The sequence below is a fragment of the Mirounga angustirostris genome, unplaced genomic scaffold (assembly GCF_029215605.1).
Source record: "Mirounga angustirostris isolate CCGP_5_RB_7025 unplaced genomic scaffold, mMirAng1.0.hap1 SCAF_15, whole genome shotgun sequence".
Lineage (NCBI taxonomy): Eukaryota > Metazoa > Chordata > Mammalia > Carnivora > Phocidae > Mirounga > Mirounga angustirostris.
The window spans coordinates 61168601-61190363 of NW_026991723.1; the positions used below are offsets into that span (position 1 = coordinate 61168601).

The window sequence follows — 21763 nt, forward strand, 5'->3', positions numbered from 1 at the left end:
TAATAGCATCAGGTGCCTGCTTCCGCAGGACAACCCCTAAACCTGGTGTACCCAAAATGCTGCTCCAGGTCTCCCTGAGTCTTGGTTCTGTGACTATTCAGAAATTTTCTGTTTCTCTTTCCTATGAATCCTTACAATAATCCATTAGCAAAGCAATCCCTTAAACTCATTTCTTGCCACCTGAAATTACCGGAGCTTAGTAATGAGGATAAGAACAACAAGAAATCTGTAAGATAGGAGTGAGTCCACTCATAGAGACATATGTGGTACATCTAAGATGCTGTGAAGGACCTTCAAGTCAATTATTCATTCATTCCTTCATTTTACAGCCCCTGAGTACTCATTCCATGCCAAGTCCTAAGCTGGACATAGCATTGAGTCATTAGTAGCCCCTGCTATCTAAGATTTAGAGGATGATGCAGACAAGCAGGGCCATTTTAAGACATTCATAGGCTATACCTCAGTCTCCTCATCTCTGAAATGGGGATAATAGCACAACACCATAGGGCTACCATACAGATTAAATTAATTAAAAATGTCCAAAATGCTTAGAATAGTGAATAGTACATGTAAGCACTTAATAAATATTACCTATCATCAATCATCAACATCATCATCACCAGCCTTAATTACTCTGTCTTTGGAACTGGATCTCATCAGTTAAAATTAAAAATTTTTACTCTAAAAACAGATTTTAGTATAAACATTTTTACTATAAAGTAGGACATTTTAGTAATTTTCCTTTAGAACTTATGATTCATTTCAGATATGCTCATTTCTTTTTACATTTGGGAGCCCATATATCTTTGGAAAGCCCTTGGAAAGATCTTAAGTCCTATACCTCAGGACTCCAGGGGATAAAGTGGCCCTACCCAGAGTGAGCACGTAGGGCTGCACAAGTTGTTTTAACTGCACAACTCTAAGGGAAACCAATCTCATTGACTATGAAGTGACTGTCCCCCACCCCAATGCCCAGAGATATGTACTGCGGCAGCCCTGGTCCTGCAGGTGAGGAAACCAAGGACTGCCACACAATGCAATAAAGACCACTTCCAGGGGCGCCTGGGTGGCTCAGTTGGTTAAGCGACTGCCTTCGGCTCGGGTCATGATCCTGGAGTCCCGGGATCGAGTCCCGCATCGGGCTCCCTGCTCGGCGGAGAGTCTGCTTCTCCCTCTGACCCTCCCCCCTCTCATGTGCTCTCTCTCTTTCTCTCTCTGTCAAATAAATAAAAATAAAATCTTAAAAAAAAAAAAGACCACCTCCAATTGGGAGAAAAGAGAAGGCTTTATGGAGGGTTGACATCTGAGCCAAGTCTCAAAGAGTAGAAAGATTTCAGTCCATGAGATGCTGTGAGAAGGGCATTCCAAGCAGAAGAAGTAATAAGAGCAAAGGCAAGGGGATAGATACATTTGGGGAAGAGTGAGTCATTCTTTTTGGTCAGAGTAAAGGATGGGGGTGGAGTGGAGAATGAAATGAGTTTGGAGAGAGATAAATGATCCAGATCAAGGAGGGCTTTGAATACAGGCTTACAGTTGAAACTGCTAGGTAGGCAATGAGAAGTCACTGCAGGTTTCTGGGGAAGGAAGTATCATAATCAGGGCTGTACCTTAGCAAAGGCCCTCTGACAGCTGGTGTGGGAGGTGCGCTGGAGGGGGCAGAGGATGGAAGCAGGAGACCAGTAAGAAGATGGTTACAACGGTCCAGTGGCTGATAGGAAGGATAGAGAAGAGGGCCAGGATTAGAGTGATGTTGGGGAGGTAGAGTGGACACTGCCCAGTTCAGATGGCCACCAGGGCAGGTATAGTGGACCTAACTCAAACCCCCAGCCCCGCGTGGCTCCTCACCCTAAGGCAGGTCAGGTCCACAGGCTGCAGCCCCCCTCTCACCAGAGCTTCTGATGGCCAGGATTGATTGGTTGATTTGCAGAGGTGTTTCAGGACAACAGCTAGAGATCTTGGCTTCGTTGGATCAAACCCACGATGTCATGCTGGCACCTCAGCTTGCTGGCTGGAGACTTGGAGCCAAGACCCAGAATTAACAGCACCACAGGGGTGGAGGCAAAAGTTGGGAAGAAAATATGAGACAAAGATTCTGGGACCACGGGCACTGAGGACACATATACGACAGCATTTTGTATCCCACATCTATTAGGCCACTTCTGGAGCCCTGTGTCTGTCTAGCCCCATGCTCTGCGAGGGCTGCAGATTGGAGTGTGCCACTTCACCCCTGTGAGAATGGCTACAGTATGGCTGTACTCAGACAGCTAATAACAAGCATCAACTTCCCGTGGCTGCCATAACAAAGGACGACAAAGCAAATGGCTTAAAACAACAGAATTTTATTATCTCATGGTTCGAGTAGCTAGAGGTCCAAAACCAAGGTTTGGTAGCGTCACTCTCCCTCCAGAGGATTTAGAAGAGTTTGAATCCATTCCTTATCGCTTCTGGTGGCTGTCAGCATTCCTTGGCTTGTGGCTGCTCCCTCCAGTCTTTGCCCAATCTTCACATGGCCTTCTCTTCTTCTCTTTGTGTCTCTCCTCTGTGTGTTTTTTTAAAAGGATGTTTATCATCGGATTAGGGTTCTCCTGGGTAATCCAGGATGATGTCATCTTGAGATGCTTAAATTAATTACATCTGCAAAGACCATTTTTCCAAATAAAGTCACATTCACAGGTTCTAAGGATTAAGAGATTAAGACACGGACATATCTTTGGGGTGGGGAGCCCCTTTCAACCCACTACACACATTACACAGTTGGCAAGAATGTGGAAAACCTGGAACCCTTATACACTGCTATGGGAATGTAAAATGGGGAAGCCACCTTGGCAGTTTGGCATTTTCTCAAATGGTAATATGGTTACCACATGATCCAGCAATTCCACTCCTAGGTATATAACCAAGAGAAGTAAAAACATATGCACACACAAAAACCTGAACATGGATGCTCATGGAAGCACTATTCGTATTAGCCAAAAAGTGAAAATAACCCAAATGTCCATCACCTAATGAATGGGTCAATAAAATGTGGTATTTTACACATACAATAGGATATTATTCATCAATAAAAGGAGTTAAATACCAATTCATGCTACAACATGGATAAACCTTGGAAACATTACATTATGCTAAGTGAAAGTAGCCATTCAGGGGCGCCTGGGTGGCTCAGTTGGTTAAGCGACTGCCTTCGGCTCAGGTCATGATCCCGGAGTCCCTGGATCGAGTCCCGCATCGGGCTCCCTGCTCAGCAGGGAGTCTGCTTCTCTCTCTGACCCTCCCCCCTCTCATGTGCTTGCTCTCTCTCATTCTCTCTGTCTCAAATAAATAAATAAAATCTTTAAAAAAAAAAAAAAAGAAAGTAGCCATTCACAAAAGGTTGCTTATTGTATGATTCCATTTATAATGAAATATCCAGAATAGGCAAATCTATGAGACAGAAGTAGATAAATGGTTGTCTAAGGAGGAGGCAGGGGGGATTCTGACACATGTTACAACAAGGATGAAACTGACGGTATTATGTTAAGTGAAATAAGCCAGTCACAAAAAGACAAACACTGTTTGATTCCACTTCAGAATACCTTGAGAGAAGTCAAATTCGCAGAAACAAAAAGTATAATGGTCTTTGCCAGGGGCTGGGAGGAGGGAGAAATGATGAGTTCAATGGATATGGAGTTTCAGTGTTACAAGAGAAAAGAGCCCTGGAGATTGGTTGCACCACAATGTGAATATACTTAACACTACTGAACTGTACACTTAATAATGGTTAAGGTGAGAGGCACCTGGCTGGCTCACTCGATAGATCGTGAGACTCTTTTTTTTTTTTTTTTGAGATTTTATTTATTTATTCGAGAGAGAGAGTAAGCACGAGCAGGAGGGAGAGGGAGAAGCAGACTCCCTGCTGAGCGGGGAGCCCCATGCGGGGCTCGATCTCAGGACCCCGGGATCATGACCTGAGCCGAAGGCAGACTCTTATCGACTGAGCCACCCAGGTGCCCCAGATCGTGAGACTCTTGATCTTAGGTTGTGAGTATGACTCCCACATTGGGTGTAGAAATTACTTTAAAAAAATGGTAAAGGTGATAAATTTTATGTAATGTGGGTTGTTGTTTTTTTACCAAAATAAATTAATTTTTTTTAAATGTTTTCCTGGCACCCAGGGAGTGCTGCCGTCATTTACTGTCCAGTTTTGTCATAATTTGGTGAGTGAAAGTGACATGGAAATCAGCAGACATTCGTGCTTGGTCGATGTCTTATGTCCCCTGAAAGAAAAATGTTCTTATATAGAAATTCCTCTACCAGGACTTGAGCTCATCACAATTACAAAGCAGCAGTGAAACAACTTGTCCTCACTCCTTGCACGCTCCATCTTCATCCCAGAGGGCCCCCGGATGAGGTCTCTATGTATAAATTCCCCCAAGACTCCCATCTCCCTCATCCTTTCGAGTCCAAAGCCCTGCCTCAGCACCCTTCTCCAGCTCGCAGCAGGCTGCTGACTTAAGTTCTCACAAGCTCCTGTGCTGCTGAGAAAAGCTGTCAATCTCCCTGTGGCCTCTCCACTAGGATTAGAGCCCTGCTCTCACACCCCCGACAGGGCGTGAGCTCCCGAGGGCAGGATGCAGTCCTACAGCAGGAGTGCTTAGCATGTTGGATGCATGTCTAAGGGGATGAGCTGAACGTTCACGGAGCTTCCAGGTCCACAAATACTTACTCCACACTAACCTCTCCCCTTCACTTCAGGCATTTGCAGCCAATTCCTCTCTGAAAGCTTTGGGGATTTCCTGCCTTATCTAGTGGGCAGGTATGTCCAAGGCTTCTCTCTACTAAAGACCATGAGATCCCTGAAGGAGGGAGCCAGTGTGAGCCATCTTTGCATCCAGAGTATTGATTGTAGAGCAATGCAAAGGGCCCACAGCCAACACTGAGCTGAATGCAAACAGGCAAGGCATAGAGGCTCATTAAGCGACCCACCTTGAAATACCCATAGGCCCTACCTGACCAGCTGCAACCAGGCACAGTTTCTAAGAGTACCAAAAAAGGGAAAATTCCATGCGTCCCCATACTCCTTCACTCTGCCCTATAACTGTGGCCCCACAACCACCTCCTCACAGTCTTTCCTTTGCTGTCCCACCTGCTGCTCCCTTGCGGTGTATTCAGTAAACTTCCATCTCCTTTGTTCTGCCTTGGTGAATTCTTTCAACACCCTCACCACCGGCCCCCACCCAATTGGGACACCCCACATTTGGTGGCCCCCCATCTGATCAGAGTGCCCCACATTTATCGCAAGATTTTACAGAGTTGAGATAAAAATACGTTAGACTCAATTTGTTTTGCTATTAAAAAAATACTTTATGTTCCCAAATATTAATCAGAGCATTATTTATACTAGAGAAAACCCAGAAATAACCTAAATATCTAGCAATAAGGAAGTGACTAAGTTAATTTTAATGAAGGTTGATGAAACATTCTGTAGCCATTCAAAATAATAAATATGAACAATGAATAACAAGATGGAAAATTTACAGATATAATTATCAGCATGCATTGAATGCTAAGCACATTATAAGCATTATCCCATCTAATTCTTATAACTCTCTGAGTTGAGTATTATAATCCCACTTTTACAGATAAGACAATGGAGGCTTGTAGAGGGTAAGTACCACCCTCAAGGTCTCACAGTTGTTAAGAAATACAAGCACGACTCAAACCCAGGTGGTCTATACCAACCCCAAAGTCCAAGCTCTTAACCACTTTGTTATATTACATTCCAGTAAAATCAACTATGTACGCATAGTAGTATTCATGCAGATATGAAAGCTGAAAGTTCAGGCAATAGGTGGTGCATATAATATAATAATATTATTAATATTCAACATTATTTGAATAGGAATTTTAAAGTATTTTTAAGGATAAGTAATGGGATGCCAATGAAGAATTTCCTAAGGGCAGTAAAGGGAAGGGAAAATTCTTCTATACCCTTAAATTCTTCCAGCTGGACTAAGAAATAAATTTACACGAACAGAGTAACAAAAGAAAAGAACCAAAGTTTTATTATGTGTGCATGGAAGCTCAATAATGAAACTGAAACCTAAGGAAATGTCCAAGACAGGTGGTTTTTATACTTTTTAGACAAAGAGAAAATAAATCTGTGAGGAATTGACAGGACAAAGAAAACTTAACTTTGGGAGCTTCAATTAGTAAGGAATTCTAAACAGAATTTGGGCTGGGGTAGTAAATTAGTTGAAAGTACAGGGCTGTTTATATAGCCTTTGGGTTCTAAATTTCCCATCTCTGGTGACAAGGATGTCTCTTTACCTCCTGGTACAGCGAGGGTACCTTTCACAGGGGAGATTTATTTCCTCTTTTCACGGGCAAAGAGAAAGATCTGAATGTCCTTCTTGCATAGATAGTCTCTTAAATAACTTTTATTTAAAATAACCAATGTGCCAAAGTGGCCCATCTTGGGGTAGCCTGTGCTTGGCCCCTACAGCAGCAAGGTGCGAGAATATCTGGAGACAGGGTATGCATCTGGAAAAGCATCACTGAGATTGACAGGGAAGCTCTGTTTACTGGGCAGGCATGATTTATCCCGTCCAGCGAGGCCAATGCAGGACACCCAAAGCTTGGGAAATATGCTTGGTGAGTGAATGAATGAATGAATGAATGACCTTGAGAGCTGCTCAGGAGGCTGATACTAACTGTTGGGAGAAGTGATGGACTGGTTCTTGGGACAGAGTGTATGAGTCCCAGGAGTATGTATATGTGTTTCTGTGTGTGTGTGTGTGTGCTCATGTACATGTGTGTAGGTGGGGCTGGGAAGGCAGGAGGAAGAGACAGCAGCCTTTGATAGGCTGGTAAGGGAAAGATCTAAAGAAAGGTTAGAGAAGAAGGGGCTGGCCAAGGACTTCTCCCTCACTGGACTCATCCAAGCAGCTTGGACTTGGTCATTCCTTCAGCTTGGACCTCCCTCAGCTAACTCGGTGTAGGTACGAGCTGGTAGTCACCAGTAAGTCTGTGGAGAGTCCAGCCATCCACCCCGGCTCCTGCCTTCCAGCCCCTCCCAGGCTGTACCTTATGCCTACCCACTCCGTCTTCAGTGTTCTGTCTTCTCTCCCTTTGCCTGAAGTTTGGGCTTCCTGTAGACAAATCATGTCTACTAGCTGCTTTGCCTCCATTGTTTCATTTCATGCCCCCAGCATGACCTTTACCATGATTATCCCCTGAGGCATAATAATAATAATTATATATATATATATATATATGTATGTATGTATTTGGTCTTTACCTCAGGTTCCTGGCACAGAGCTCCTAAAACCTTTGAAATTTCCTGAGTGATTGGGGGTGATAGGAGTATCTTTTGTTATTCATAATAAGCTCCTTTTAACTTTACCTGAGTGTATGCTAATGAGGTCACTCTTGGGGGTGGGGGTGCAAATAGCTTGAGGACAGGGTTGGTCACCAGAAAGACCTAGGCATCGATTAGAAGGGTGAAACTTTCAGCCCTACCTTTTCACCTCTGACTCTCTGGTGGCTGGGAGTCAGGCTGGGGATTGAGTTCAATGACCAATAGCCAACGATTTAATCAATTATATGTAATGAAACCCCCATTTAAAAAAAATAAAAGGCAGTCCGTTGAGCGTCTGCCTTCAGCTCGGGTCATGATCCCGGGGTCCTGGAATTGAGCCCTGCATCGGGCTCCCTGCTCGGTGGGGAGTCTGCTTCTCCCTCTTCCTCTGCTACTCCCTGTCTCTTTCTCTTTGTCAAATAAATAAATAAATCTTAAAAAAAAAAACAAACTAAAAAATGGGTTCAGAGAGCTCCTGAGTTGGTGAATATATCAAGGTGCTGGGATGGTGCACTCCACAATCCATGGGGACAGAAGTCTCTCTACTCAGGACTCTTGGATCTCACCCTATGTACCTCCTCATCTGGCTGCTCATTTACATCCTTTACAGTAAACTGTAGTAGTAAGTACAGTATTCTCTGGAATGAGAGAGTTGTTCTAGCTCATTATTGCCATCTGGGAATCCCTGACTTTATAGCCAAGTCTGGCAGAAGTGCAGATAAGCGGAGGGCCCACTACTTGGAATGGCCTCTGAAGACAGGGCAGTACTGTGGGGCTGAGCCCTCAACAGGTGGGGTCTGATGCTAGCTCTGGGTGGTCAGGGTTAGAACTGAAGGAATCATAGGACACCTAGTTGGTGTCAGTGACTTGGAGCAGTGATGTTGGAGACACAATGCATCTGGTGTCAGTGGAGGACAAAAAGCCCTCATTCCCATTTTGCAGATGACGATTCTGAGACTTGGAGAGGGAATGTGTATCATCCAGAGTCATATCCCTGGTAAGGGCTAAGTGAGGGCTCTGCTGGACTGAGTTGAAGTCCTAAATTTGCCGTTAACGCCCTCAATTTCCACACAGGTAAGGTGGGGTTAGGGATCCCTGCCCTCTTCCCTCATTGAGTAGCTTCAAGGAGCCATTGAGATAACTGATGTGGAACCACTCTATAAATTGGGGAGACAAGAAATGTAGGACAAGGGGCACCTCGGTGGCTCAGTCAGTTAAGCGTCACCTTTGGCTCAGGTCATAATCTCAGGGTTCTGGAATCGAGCCCCTTTGGGCTCCCTGCTCTGTGGGCAGTCTCCTTCTCGCTCTCCCTCTACCCCTGCCCCACCTCTCCCCCCACTCAAATAAATAAATAAAATCTTAAAAAAGAATTGCAGCATGAAAGGATCCCGATGTAGGTTCAAATCCCAGCTTCTCTGTTCATTTCCTGGGTGACCATGTAGAAGTTAACTTCTCTGGACTTGTTTGCTTACCTACAAAATGAGGGAGATACTACTGACCAGGGAGGATTTTATTAGATATCAGATGTCAGGCTCTCAGTACACTCCCTGATACAGGAAGCTCTAGTACCTCTGGTAATAGCTGAATGTTAAGTCCAGGAACTTACTAACCATAGCAATTTTTTAAAAAAGTTTTAACCAAAAGACAAAAAGACATAGAGTCAACCCAGATTGATATCAGGAAATGCCATTTATATGGAAATAAGAGAATTCTGAATAAACAAAACTGGCCAAGCCAGGTGTGAAAAATAAGACCCTGAGGCTCTGGTATTTTTAGAAGCCATTTTGCCTCTAACTCTTGCCAATTATTGCCTGTAATTTCCCTAGCTCTGTGAGGATGGGTTTTTTTTTTTTTTAAGATTTTTAAAATTTATTTATTTGACACAGAGAGAGATAGCGAGAGCAGGAACACAAGCAGGGGGAGTGGGAGAGGGATAAGCAGGCTTCCTGCAGAGCAGGGAGCCCGATGTGGGACTCGATCCCAGGACCCTGGGATCATGACCTGAGCCGAAGGTAGACGCTTAACGACTGAGCCACCCAGGCGCCCATGAGGATGGGTTTTAAAATAATTTGACTGCTGATCTTCAAACAAATCCCCATTCAGGATGATCAGCAAATGCCTTCCATTCGTTTTCATTCATTCAATCATCTGTCCATTTTGCAGACATTTACTCAGCACCAGCTTTGGGCCAGGCACTGCAGTGAGTGCTGGGATATATACTGGCCATCCAGACCCATTCCTGGCATCAAGAAGCTTCTAGTGTAGTCCAGAGAACAGAGGAATCAATCACCAGTTAAGAGAAGGGGACAGCTTTCCTAAGGAGGTGCTTCATGAGGAGCCACCCAGTGAAAGGTGGGCGGAGAGAGGTGAGGATAGGTCAGGACCAGGTAAGACACAAGCCAGAGAGATGTATGAGGAAAAGAGCAAGGAAGGAGACATTGTGGAGGAGGAGCCCAGAGTGATGGGAAGAGCCCTGATCTTGAAGGAAGGTGCTGGAACTTTGTAGCAGATTAAACATCTTGAGCTAGAAAACATGGGCAAGGACAGGGCCAAGTGGGGAAGATTCATCATGGCCACCCAGAGGGGTTTTATTTTAAGTCCCACCATCTCAAAGGGACCAACTTCTGAACCCAGCTCCACATTAACCTCTTGTTTGATCTTGGCAAGTCACTGCCTCACTCTAAGCCTCATTTTCCTCAACTCTGAGGCTAAGAGAGGAAAGGAGATGAATCCAAAATTACAAACCCTGAACCCTGGGTCTGGGCTCAACATGCTTTCCAGTTCACCAAACAGGTCTGTTCATATCTGATTCTGGGGGAAACAGTGCTTATCAAATTGAGGATCATTAGAAGGATCTCAGATAAACTGCATGAATAAAATAGAGTTAGCATGAGGAGGGCTGTGGCTAAGGCTAGTGTCTGTGACAGGATGGCATGGAGTGAGACTAATGGTTTAAAAAGGCAAAATAAGGGTGGATACCTTTGAATAAGATTAGTATGTGAGGCTGACCTAACAAAAATCAAACACAGCCAGCATTTACTCCTCTCACTCCAAAAAGGCTACATTGCTCATATTTTTTAAGATTATAAGGATATGGGCAAGCAGAAAAAAATGCAACAGTCAACACCCTGGTCTCAGAGAGTTCAGCTATGAACTGGATGCTATCCAATTTCTGCCTAACACTTACCTGAGATTTGGCAATATCTATTTTACCGATTTAAAATATTTATGACCTAAGAAATAAAATAAAACAAAACAAAATATTTATGCCCTGTGACCTAGTAATTCCACTTTGGGGAGTCTATTCTAGAAAAAATAGTGAAAGGTGCAAACAAAGACCCATGTACAAATATACTCATCAACATATTGTTTATAATAACAAAAATTGGAAATACTTTAAATGTCTGTTTTAGGGTGTGTTTCCCCAGAAGTAGATGCTGAGGCAAGGCTGTGAATGCAAGTAGTTTATATCAGAAGTGATCACAGGAAGCACCAATATGGGAGTAAGAAAGTGGATCAGGGAAGGAAAGCAAGCCTATAAAGTGTAAGTTATTGAGCAGGTTTCCACCACGGGGAACTGGAGAATTCTGCTCAACAGTGTAGACCATACCTCAGAGTTTTCCCACCTGGCAAGTAAGGAACCTTGGGCATTTACCTACCAACTCCCCAACTGTCATTGTTTGATGTGGCTTCTGAGAATGTTAACTTCCTGGAACTTCCATTTTGCTGCACATGCAGACCAAGAGTGAAGTCACAGGTATTCACAGTAAGCAGCCTCCAATGTGCAGAAGTGAGTGCCAAGGTAAATGTCAGGCAGGGCACTGATAATGTCCAATAATAGGAGAATGATGAATTATCAGAGGCAAATGAAAATTGCTTTTTAATATTGTAGAAAATTGAAACCACTTTCTCAGATTGCAATAGAAAAAAGAAAAGACTAAATTAGTAAAAGGCAAAATGACAGAGGAAAACAAGCATAAACCAATATGTACTTAACTGTTGTTTCTTAAAAAATTAGAATAAATGAAACAAGCTATAATAAAAGCTATAAAAGAGAACTTTCCAGAGATTAAATATGACCTATTTGGAAAATGAAAGGCTTTATCATTTCCTATGAAAGTCAATGGGGCACCTGGGTGGTTCAGACGGTTAGTCTGCCTTCGGCTCAGGTCATGATCCCAGGGTCCTGGGATCGAGTCCCGCATTGGGCTCCCTGCTCCTTGGGAGCCTGCTTCTCCCTCTGCCTCTCTCTCTGTTTCTCATGAATACATAAATAAAATCTTTAATAAATAAATAATAAAATTTAAAAAAAGAAAAGCCAATGAATATATTTAGAGGTCATTTAAATGTATTCAGGAAAACAGAACCATAAGAAATAAAAAAGAGAAAATCTCCACAGACAGAAAAAAATTAAGACAAAAGAACAAAATCAACTCAATCAGCTTCAAACTTCTATCTGCAAAAGTAGTGTGAAAGACAATAAAGTAACATATACAGAGTTTTGAAAGTAAAAAATGTCCATCAATAACTTTATGTAAGATCCAGTTGACTTTAACATAGGAAAGGAACAGAGAAACTTAGGAGAGTATTTCTACTTGTTAAAAGAAAGAGGGAGAGGATATAAAGCCCATGGAATTTCCAAAGATTAAGTTCATAAAAATTAATGTCTAATAGTCAGAAATGTAACACATACAGAAAGGAGATGGTAGATCAGAACTGTAAAAATTACAAGCTTAAGCTATTAGAATTATCAGAATAATTATATATCAAGAAATGAAAGAGTCAGGGGCGCCTGGGTGGCTCAGTCGTTAAGCGTCTGCCTTCGGCTCAGGTCATGATCCCAGGGTCCTGCGATCAAGCCCTGCATTGGGCTCCCTGCCCGGCAGGAGGCTTGCTTTTCCCTCTCCCACTCCCCCTGCTTGTGTTCCCTCTCTCGCTGTGTCTCTCTCTGTCAAATAAATAAATAAAATCTTAAAAAAAAAAAAAAAGAAATGAAAGAGTCTAGAAAATATGAACATAAGGTTATAAAGATAACTAAGTATTTACAGTATACTTCACCCAACAAGAGCACAATACATATTCTTCTCAGGCTCATATGGAACAATTACCAAGATAGATCACATTCTGAGCCATGAAACATCTTAACAAATTGAAAAGAATAGAAATGATACAATGTATGCTCTTAGACCACAATAGAATTAAACTAAAAATCAGTAACAAGAAGTCCCAGCTAGTGCAATAAGAAAAAGAATATATAGATAGAAAGAATGAAAGGAAGGAAGGAAGGAAGGAAGGAAGGGAGAAAAGAGTGAGAGAGAGGAGGGAGGGAGGGAGGAAAGAGAGAGAAAAAGAAAGAAAGAGAGAGAAAGAAAGAAAGAAAGAAAGGAAACTATTTTAATTCACAGATGACACAAATGCCTATGTAGAAAATCCCAAAGAACTGACCAAAAAAATCCTGGAAATAATAAGCAATTATAGCAAGCTTGCAGAATACAAGGTTAATATACAAAAGTCAATTGCTTTCCTGCATAGCAACAATGGACAACTGGAATTTGAAATTAAAGTACAATATCATTTACATTAGCACCAAAAAAAAAAAAAAAAAGAGAGAAAGAAATACTTACATATAGTGCTCGCTTTGGCAGCACATATACTAAAATTGGAAAGAAATACTAACATATAAATCTAAAGAAATATGTACAGGCCTATATAAGGAAAATCATAAAACTCTAATAAAATAAATCAAAGAAAAACTAAATAAACAGAGATAGTCTATGTTCACGGTTAGGAAGACTCAGCATTTTTTTTTTTTTAAGATTTTATTTATTTGACAGAGAGAGACACAGCGAGAGAGGGGACACAAGCAGGGGGAGTGGGAGAGGGAGAAGCAGGGGGAGTGGGAGAGGGAGAAGCAGGCTTCCCGCTGAGCAAGGAGCCCGATGTGGGACTCGATCCCAAGATTCTGGGATCATGACCTGAGCCAAAGGCAGATGCTTAACGACTGAGCCACCCAGGCGCCCGGAAGACTCAGCATTTTTAAGATATCTATTTTTCCTAACTTTTTTTTTTTTTAAAGATTGTTATTTATTTATTTGACAGAGAGAGAAAGCCAGAGAGCACAAGTGGGGGGTGGGTAGCAGAGCAGTAGAGGGAGAAGGAGAAGCCGGCTCCCCACGGAGCAGGGAGCCTGATGCGGGGCTCAATCCCAGGACCCTGAGATCATGACCTGAGCTGAAGGCAGACGCTTAGCCAACTGAGCCACCCAGGGGCCCCTATTTCTCCTAACTTGATCTATAGGTTCAACACAATCACAATCAAAATCCCAGAAGTGTATTTTGTGGGTATCAACCAACTGATTCTAAAGTTTATGTGGAGAGGCAAAAGCCCAGAATTGCCAGCATAATACTAATGGATAACAAAATCAGAGGACTGACACTATTCAACTTTAAAACTCACTATAAAACTACAATAATCAAGGGGCGCCTGGGTGGCTCAGTCAGTTGAGCATCTGCCTTCAGCTCAGGTCATGATCCCAGGGTCCTGGAATCGAGCCCCACATGAGGTTCCCTGCTCAGAGGGAAGTCTGCTTCTCCCTCCCCCTCTGCCCCACCTTCCACCCCACTCGTGTGCTCTCTCTCTCAAATGAATAAATGAAATCTTTAAAAAAAGAAACTACAGTAATCAAGACAATGGCATTGGCAAAAACAAAACAAAACAAAAACCAAATACATCAATGGAGTAGAATAAACAGGCCGGAAATAGATCTACACAAATAGTCAAATGATCTTTGACAAAGGAGCAAAGGCAATTCAATGGAGAAAGAATCGTCTTTTCAACAAATGATGCTGGGACAACTGGACATCCACATGTTAAAAAAAAAAAAAAAAAAGAATCTAGACACAGACCTTACATCCCTCACAAAAGGTAACTGAAAATGGATCATAGGCCAAAGTGTAAAATGCAAAATAATAAAATTCCTAGAGGATAACACAGGAGAAAATCTAGATGCCCTTGAGTTTAGCAATGACTTTTTATATACAACATCGAAGTCATGATCAATGAAAGAAAAAATTGATAAATTAGACAGATGTCATTAAAATTAGAAACTTCTATTCTGTGAAAGACACTGATAAGAGAATGAGAATACAAGCTACAAATTAGGAGAAAATATTTGCAAAAGACAAATCTGATAATAGACTGTTACCCAAAAGATACAAAGAACTTTAAAAACTCAACACTAAGAAAATAACCCAATTTTTTTAAATGGGTAGAAGATTTGAACAGATACTTCACACACACACAAACAAGATATACAGATGGCAAGTGATATCATACATCATTAGGGAATTGCAAATTAGAACAACACTGAGACACCATTTCATATTAGAATGGTAGAAATCCAAAACACTGACAAAACCAAATACTAGCAAAGGTATGGAGCAACAGGAACTCTTATGCACTGCTCACGGAAATGTGAAATGGTACTAATCACTTTGGAAGATAGTTTGGTAGTTTCTTATAAAACTAAGCATACTCCTACCATATGACCCAGTAATCATGCTCCTTCATATTTACCCAAATGGACTGAAACTGATGTCTGCATAAAAACCTGAACACAAATGTTTATAGCAACTTTATCCATAATTGCCAAAATTGGAAGCAACCAAGATGTCCTTTAGTAAGTGAATAAACTGTGGTATTTCTATACATTGGAATATTATTATTCAGTCCTAAAAAGAAATGAGCCATTAGGCCATGAAAAGACATGGAGGAAACTCATACTATGAAGAGAAGGAAGCCCATCTGAGAAAGACTCCATACTGTGTAATTCCAACTATATAGCATTCCTGGAAAAGGCAAAACTATGGGGACATTAAAAAGATAAGTGCCAGTAAAAAGATAGTTGCCATGGTTGGGGGAAGGGAGATATGAACAGGTGGAACACAAAGGGATTCCAACCCCCCACACAGGGAATTTTTAGAGTAGTGAAACTATATGTCCTTATACAGTTGTCAAAACTCATAGAAGGTAAAACAAAGGGTGATCCCTAATGTAAACTATGGACTTGATTGATAATGATGTGTCAATGTTGGTTCATCAATTATAACAAATGTACCACTCTGGCTAGAGATATAAATGGTGGGGATGGCTGGGGAGGGGGTGTATGGGGAGTACTAGGAGCTGTCTGTACTTTTCACTCAGTTTTGTTGTGAACCTAAAACTGCTTCAAAAAATAAGGCCTATTAATATTTTAAAAATGACTTAAGAAGAAAAATAAAATCAAGTAGTCCTATGATCAAATACATTGAATTAAGTGTTGAAAGTATTTCTACAAAGGGAAAAAACTCAGAAGATTTGAATAGCAACTCTATCAAACTCTTAAGAAAAATAATTCTTTTTTTTTAAGATTTATTTATTCATTTGAGAGAGAGAGAAAGAGAGTGCAAGCAGGGGGAGGGACAGAGAGAGAGAGAAAGAGAGAATCTCAGGCAGATTCCCCGCTGATAAGCAGGGAGCACTACACGCAGCTGCACCTCACAACCCTGAGACCATGACCCTGAGACCATGACCGGAGCCAAAATCAAGAGTCAGATGCTTAACCGACTTAGCCAGAAAAAATAATTCTAATAGAAAATAAGTAACTATTCCTCAATTATTTTATGATTATACCATAATTTGATATGAAAGCTTGAAAATAACATTAAAAGACCAACTTTATAGATGAGCTAGATGCAGAAATTCCAAACAAATTTTTAGCAAACCAAATCCAACAATATATAAAAATAATAACACGTTATAATCCAGTCAAGGTTTATGCACAAAATGCAAGGTTGTTCAATATTTTTAAAAATCAGATTAATATTAACAGATTAAAGAATGTGGTTATCTCAACAGATGGAGAAAAAGCATTTGAAAAATTAACATCCAACTTACGACAAAATTTCCTAAAATCTGGTTATAGAGGGAAACTTCTTAACCTGATAAGTGTACCAAAAACAAATGAAAACCTACAGCAAAATAAAATATTTAATTGTGAAACATTAAAAAATTCTTTTAACATAGAGATCAAACCAAGAATGCCCAGTACCATGACTTCCATTCATTAATGTATTGAAAGCAATAAGAAAAAAAGGTTACATATATATACAGAAGAAACAAATATATATGAAAAAAGTGTTACTCACAGATTATATAATTATATAATTATATGATTGTATAATTATATGATGTGATTTTCTATATTTAAAAATCAAAGAAGTTTAAAATAAATTATTAGAGTTTTAAGAGAGTTTAACCAGTTGCTGGATACAAAATCAAAGTTAAAAAAAATAGTTGTATTTGTATCCATCAGCAACAAAAAGTAGAAACGACAATTTAAGGAGAGTTAACATTTCTTAAGACAAAGAAAAACAAATACTGGATAATCTCTCACTTATATGTGGAACCTGAAAAAGCCAAGCTCATAGAAACAGAGAGTGGATTGGTGGTTGCCAGGGGCTAGGGGTTGGAGGAAATGTTGTTCAAAGGATACAAACTTCCAGTCCTCAGAGGGGGAATAAGTTCTGGGGATCTAATGTACAGCATAGTAACTATAATTAACAACAGGGTATTGTATTTTTGAAAGTTGTTAAGAGAGTAGATCTTAATGTTCTCAGCAACACAACAAAAAATGGTATGTACGTGTGGTGAAGAATGTGTCAACTAACTCAGTCATGGTGAACATTTTGCAATATATACAACATATTTGTATCAAATCATCACATTGTGCACCTGAAACTTACACAATGTTATATGTCAATTATATCTCAATAAGGGGGACAAAAAGAAAAAGAACAGCTAACATTTCCAATTTTATCCAAAAAAACCCCAAAACAAATATTAGAAATAATCTTAATAAGACATGCAATACTTTTATGGAGAAAAAACAGAAAATGTTATTGATAGACCTAAATTAAAGTGATAAGTAAAACATGTTCATGAATTGGAAGGCTGAATATCATATAAATTTTTAGCCCTAGCCGCCAATATATGGGGAAGACAGAGAAACAAGGTAAACTACACCATAAAAATATAGTCCATAATGTGGGAAACTCTACAAGACCAACAATCCAGTTTCTTCAACAAATAAATTCCTAGGAAAAAATAAAAGATGGAGTGGGAATTTATATATTAAATGAGACTTAAGACCAATCAAAACAATTCTACGGGTGATTAGCACAATAAAACAAATTTTAATCCCAAACAAAATGTAAAAATAAAACAAATACATTTATGAGACATTTGGATATTTGAACCATCACAAGCCATCAAGTTTCCCTTGATGATATTAAGGGATTATTGTTAATTTCTTTTCTTTTCTTTCTTTTTTTTGGTACAGCAATGTTATTGGAGTTTTGCTGTCTTTTAGGGATATATAATGAAATACTTGCAGATGAATTTATATGATGTCTGGGGTTCGTTTCAAAATAATAGGACTGTAGAATAAGATGGGGATATGTATGGGACAGAAGTGAATAGGACTGATAGTTGTTGGAGATAGGCAATGGGTACCCAGGGGTACGTTTGTTTTTGTCTATGTTCAAAATTTCATACTTTTAAATTAAATTATAGTCTACATATACATAAATTTCATAATGTATATACATAATATATACATACGTAAATATACATAAAATTTCCCTAATTCATTTATAGATTTGATACAATTCTAATCAAAATCCCAATAGGAGACTGATTAAATAAATGTAACCTATATATGTTAATAGAATACTAGGCAATCTTTAAGATAATGCTCCTAAAAACTATTTCAGTACATAGGAAGTTGTTTATACATATTGTTAAAAGGCAGATTATACAGCACCACCCACGTGTGGCAAACAGCCATTTTATGTAAAAAAAAAAAAAAAAATAGACCAACAGAGGACCAAAACTGAAATAAGAAGTTTCTGCCAAAGGATAAGTATCATAGAGAAGTTAATTTAGGTGAGTAATTCTTAACCTTCACTATGCATCAGAATCACCTGGGAGAACTTTTTAAAAATATGCAGATGCCTACCTAGGTCCCACACCAAACGTTTTCATTTCAACTGACCTGGGATGGGACCTGAGCAACAGATTTTAAAACCCTACCAGGTGATTCTAATGTTCAGGGCTGAGAGCCAATGATCTAGATTACAAAGAGAGGCACAGATAGATGGATGGAGAGTAGGAAGATAGATGATACAGATAGATAGATGATATAGATGGATAGATTGGATAGATAGCTGGATAGATGGATAGATGATAGATAGATAGGCAGACACATATATAGTTCATAGACAGATTTTTTTTCATAGACAGATTTTTGAGAGACAGATGATAGGTAGGTTAGAGACACAATAGATCTGAAAGTCTGAAGGAAGGGAAGAAGGAAGAGGGAAAAGGCAGGGAGAAGAAAAGAGGGAATTTGCAATGACGCAGCCAAATCAGAAATGAGCCATAACTCAGTCCCTAATTGAACAAAGAAGAAAAGGAAACAAAAGTTAATGTAGAAAAATAAAATAAAAAGTGAATGTGTCTAGCTAATGCAATGAAATTTACGACTTGTCTCTTCTTTTTTTTTATTACTTGTGTTTACAGACCATACCTCCTACTCACTTCACAAGGATACCTGTGCTGTCTCAAAGGTGAAAGAACAGGGATGGACTGCTTAATGGGTAAACAGTTGCCTTCCGGGGTGATGAAAAAGTTGTGTAGCTAGAGAACGGCAATGGTTGCACGGCACTGTGGATGTACCAGATGTCACTAAGGGTAGATTTTATGTTATATGTATTTTACCATAATAAAAAAAATACATTAAAGAAAAAAAAGATGTTACCAAGCTGGGGCGCCTGGGTGGCTCAGATGGTTAAGCCTCTGCCTTCGGCTTAGGTCATGATCCCGGCGTCCTGGGATTGGGTCCCACATCGGGCTCCCTGCTCTTTGGGAGCCTGCTTCTCCCTCTGCCTCTCTCTCTCTCTCTCTCTCTCTGTCTCTCATGAATAAATGAATAAAATCTAAAAAAAAAAAAAAAAAAAAAAGATGTTACCAGGCAATTGGGATGAGTTCATTATTGCCTCCAGTACTAAGTTTGTTCCAGGTCTCCTAACAGTTAAGGCAGAAGAAGGTATCTGGCAGGTTATCGGGTTCTCGGTATGTTTTCCAGGTTCTCTGTATATCAGGGTCTCCCTCTCATTTTGCCCACTCCCTGTATCACATGCCCAGCAAGTGCAAGAGTGAACCTGGGAGTCCTTTGGAAGGCTTGACTCAGCTAGGAAAGGAGGACTTGTAGCGGCTGGGAGAGGCAAGTCAGAGCTCAGCTCCTTCCCCACTGGGGCAGTCCGCATCTGCTTAGAGCCTGTCATCAAACTGCATGGGAAGAATAGCAGCTCCTGCTACGCATGGCCTCTGCTGGTGGGTCTGAATGGCTGTTTGTTCCGCCTGAGCAGGACAAGATCAGCCCTGACAGCGATGGCCCCCCCGCGGTATTATGTAAGGGGACCCGGCTTACCTGTCCGTAGACAGACAAAGCGGATGATTTGACAGGCAAAACAGAGGCAGCCTCTTCACTCCCAGGCAGCCAAGGGGCTATTCAAAGCCGAGACCTGGAAGATTTTCATGAGGTGCTGACATATGAAGCTGGAATGCAGAAGGAACGAGGCAAAACTGACACCCCGCGCAGTCAGGCATGGCAGCAGCTCTGGGCATCCAAACTGGGCCTAAGGAAGCTTTGAGGAGTCCCCACCCATGAGAGAGAGACAGAGAGAGCCCAAGAGAGCACTTCGGGGGACACAGCCCCAACTTGCAGGCCTGAGCCTTCAGCAAACCTCACCTTTGCCCCCGCCCTTATTATAGTTCAGCTGAGGAACCTCTTCCAGGCCTTTCTCATAGAAGCACAGGACTCAGGTGCAGAGAGCCAGGAGAACTTGGCCCCTCAGTTACTGACAAGCCGCCCGCAGGAGGGGCTGGTAGGGCAGCAATGAAACACATATCAGGTGCTCAGTGCAGGCTGGGCACTAGCTGGGAGCTCCACTCTCAGGCATAGATTTCACCTTCACAGGAGCCCTGGGAGGTAAGTATCTTGTTATCTCAGATATTTTGCACATGAGAAAATGCTCCTCAAAATAGTAACTTGCCCAAACTCACACAGCTGGGAGATGGCAGAGCTGGGATTTGAACCCAGGTCTCTTCAGCACCCAAACCCATGTTCTTTCTACCTGAATTGAGCCAGTTGACAAGATCCACAAGGCCCTGGGATCACACCCTGTTTTCAAAGTGGCACTGGCACTTTCCAGTTCTGTGACCCTGGTCGCATCCCTTCCCTTCTTGGGGCCTCAGCAATGTGAGCTGCCGGGGAAAACTGAGTAAGACAGGCAGATGAAGATGCGTGGTTGTTGACTGGTGTTAGGTCAGCATCGCTGGGCTTCCTCACCACACTTTTTGACTGTTCTCCAAAACTACCCCAACCTCCCAAAGAGGTTGCCAGATCTATAGGGATAACACTTTATCTGGTCCCCTCTCAGGACTCGGAAAGGGCATTCTCTGCCCAGTGTCATATGCAACTTGAGAGCAGAGTCGCACCCAACTTGTCTACCCCCAAAACAGTCAGCACAGAGCCCGGCATTTAGTAGGGACACAGTAATGCTGTTGAATGAATGAAAATGTGAATGAGTAGTTTGCCATGAGACACATCACACGTTGTGATGAAAAGAACTGAGCATCAGACCCAGTTCTGGTTCCACCACTAACTCACTGTGTAGCCTTGGGCCACTCACTGGCCCTCTCTGGACCTCAGCGACCCCATTTATAAAATGAAGAGGATGAATTAGGTACTCTCTAGCAGCCCATGTCAGCTCTAAATTTTGCAGAGTTAAGGAAAAAGAAAGATCACACTTTCTGCAGCCCACCCTCCTCCTCCCCATAAAAAGCTGAAGCTATATTATGATCACATTTGAGAAGAGTCAGGGAACATTCAGATCTGTAACCCCTGATTCGATCAGAAGCAGACAAGCAACATTCTCAACAGTCAGATCCTCCAGCCTATGGAACAGAAACTCACTCGTGTGTGCACAGTGCTTTACAGTTGGCAAAGCACTTCCCCTCCTTCCTGTCATTTAAACCTCAACACAGCCCTGTGAGGGAGACAGGACAGATGTCACCATCCCATTAACTGACTATAAAACTCAGGTCACAGGAATGAAATCCAGGAGGATTTCATCCCTAGAAGGCATATGGAAAAAAGCAGAAGAGCTGTGAACCCAGAACCGACTCCTGACCCCAAATTCTGCCTCCTTTCCTTTACACAGCTCACTTGTACACAGGTAGTGAAGAGGAGATGCACTCATTCAACCATAACCAGATTTGGAGGGTCACAAGTTTACCACTGGTGTGGAAAACTGCCCAGCA

General features: G+C 41.4%; 1 protein-coding gene across 4 annotated transcripts in view; it reads right to left on the reverse strand.

Annotated features, from left to right (window-relative positions):
* Window positions 1-2329: 2329 nt before the first annotated feature.
* TRMO (tRNA methyltransferase O) overlaps window positions 2330-21763 on the reverse strand; it is a 94506-nt gene continuing 75072 nt past the window's right edge. Inside the window, exons 4-5 of one of the 4 annotated variants that reach the window (XR_010407911.1) lie at window positions 19197-19374; window positions 2330-2634 (exon numbers count right to left, since the gene is read on the reverse strand). Coding sequence is in view for 1 of the 4 variants with exons in the window: in XM_064580080.1 (XP_064436150.1) it covers window positions 2625-2634 (10 nt within the window). In the remaining 3 variants the exon portion in view is untranslated. Of the gene's footprint in view, window positions 2635-16732; window positions 17473-19196; window positions 19375-21763 lie in introns of those variants that run through there. The other 3 variants (XR_010407909.1, XR_010407910.1, XM_064580080.1) reach the window with 3 other exon arrangements.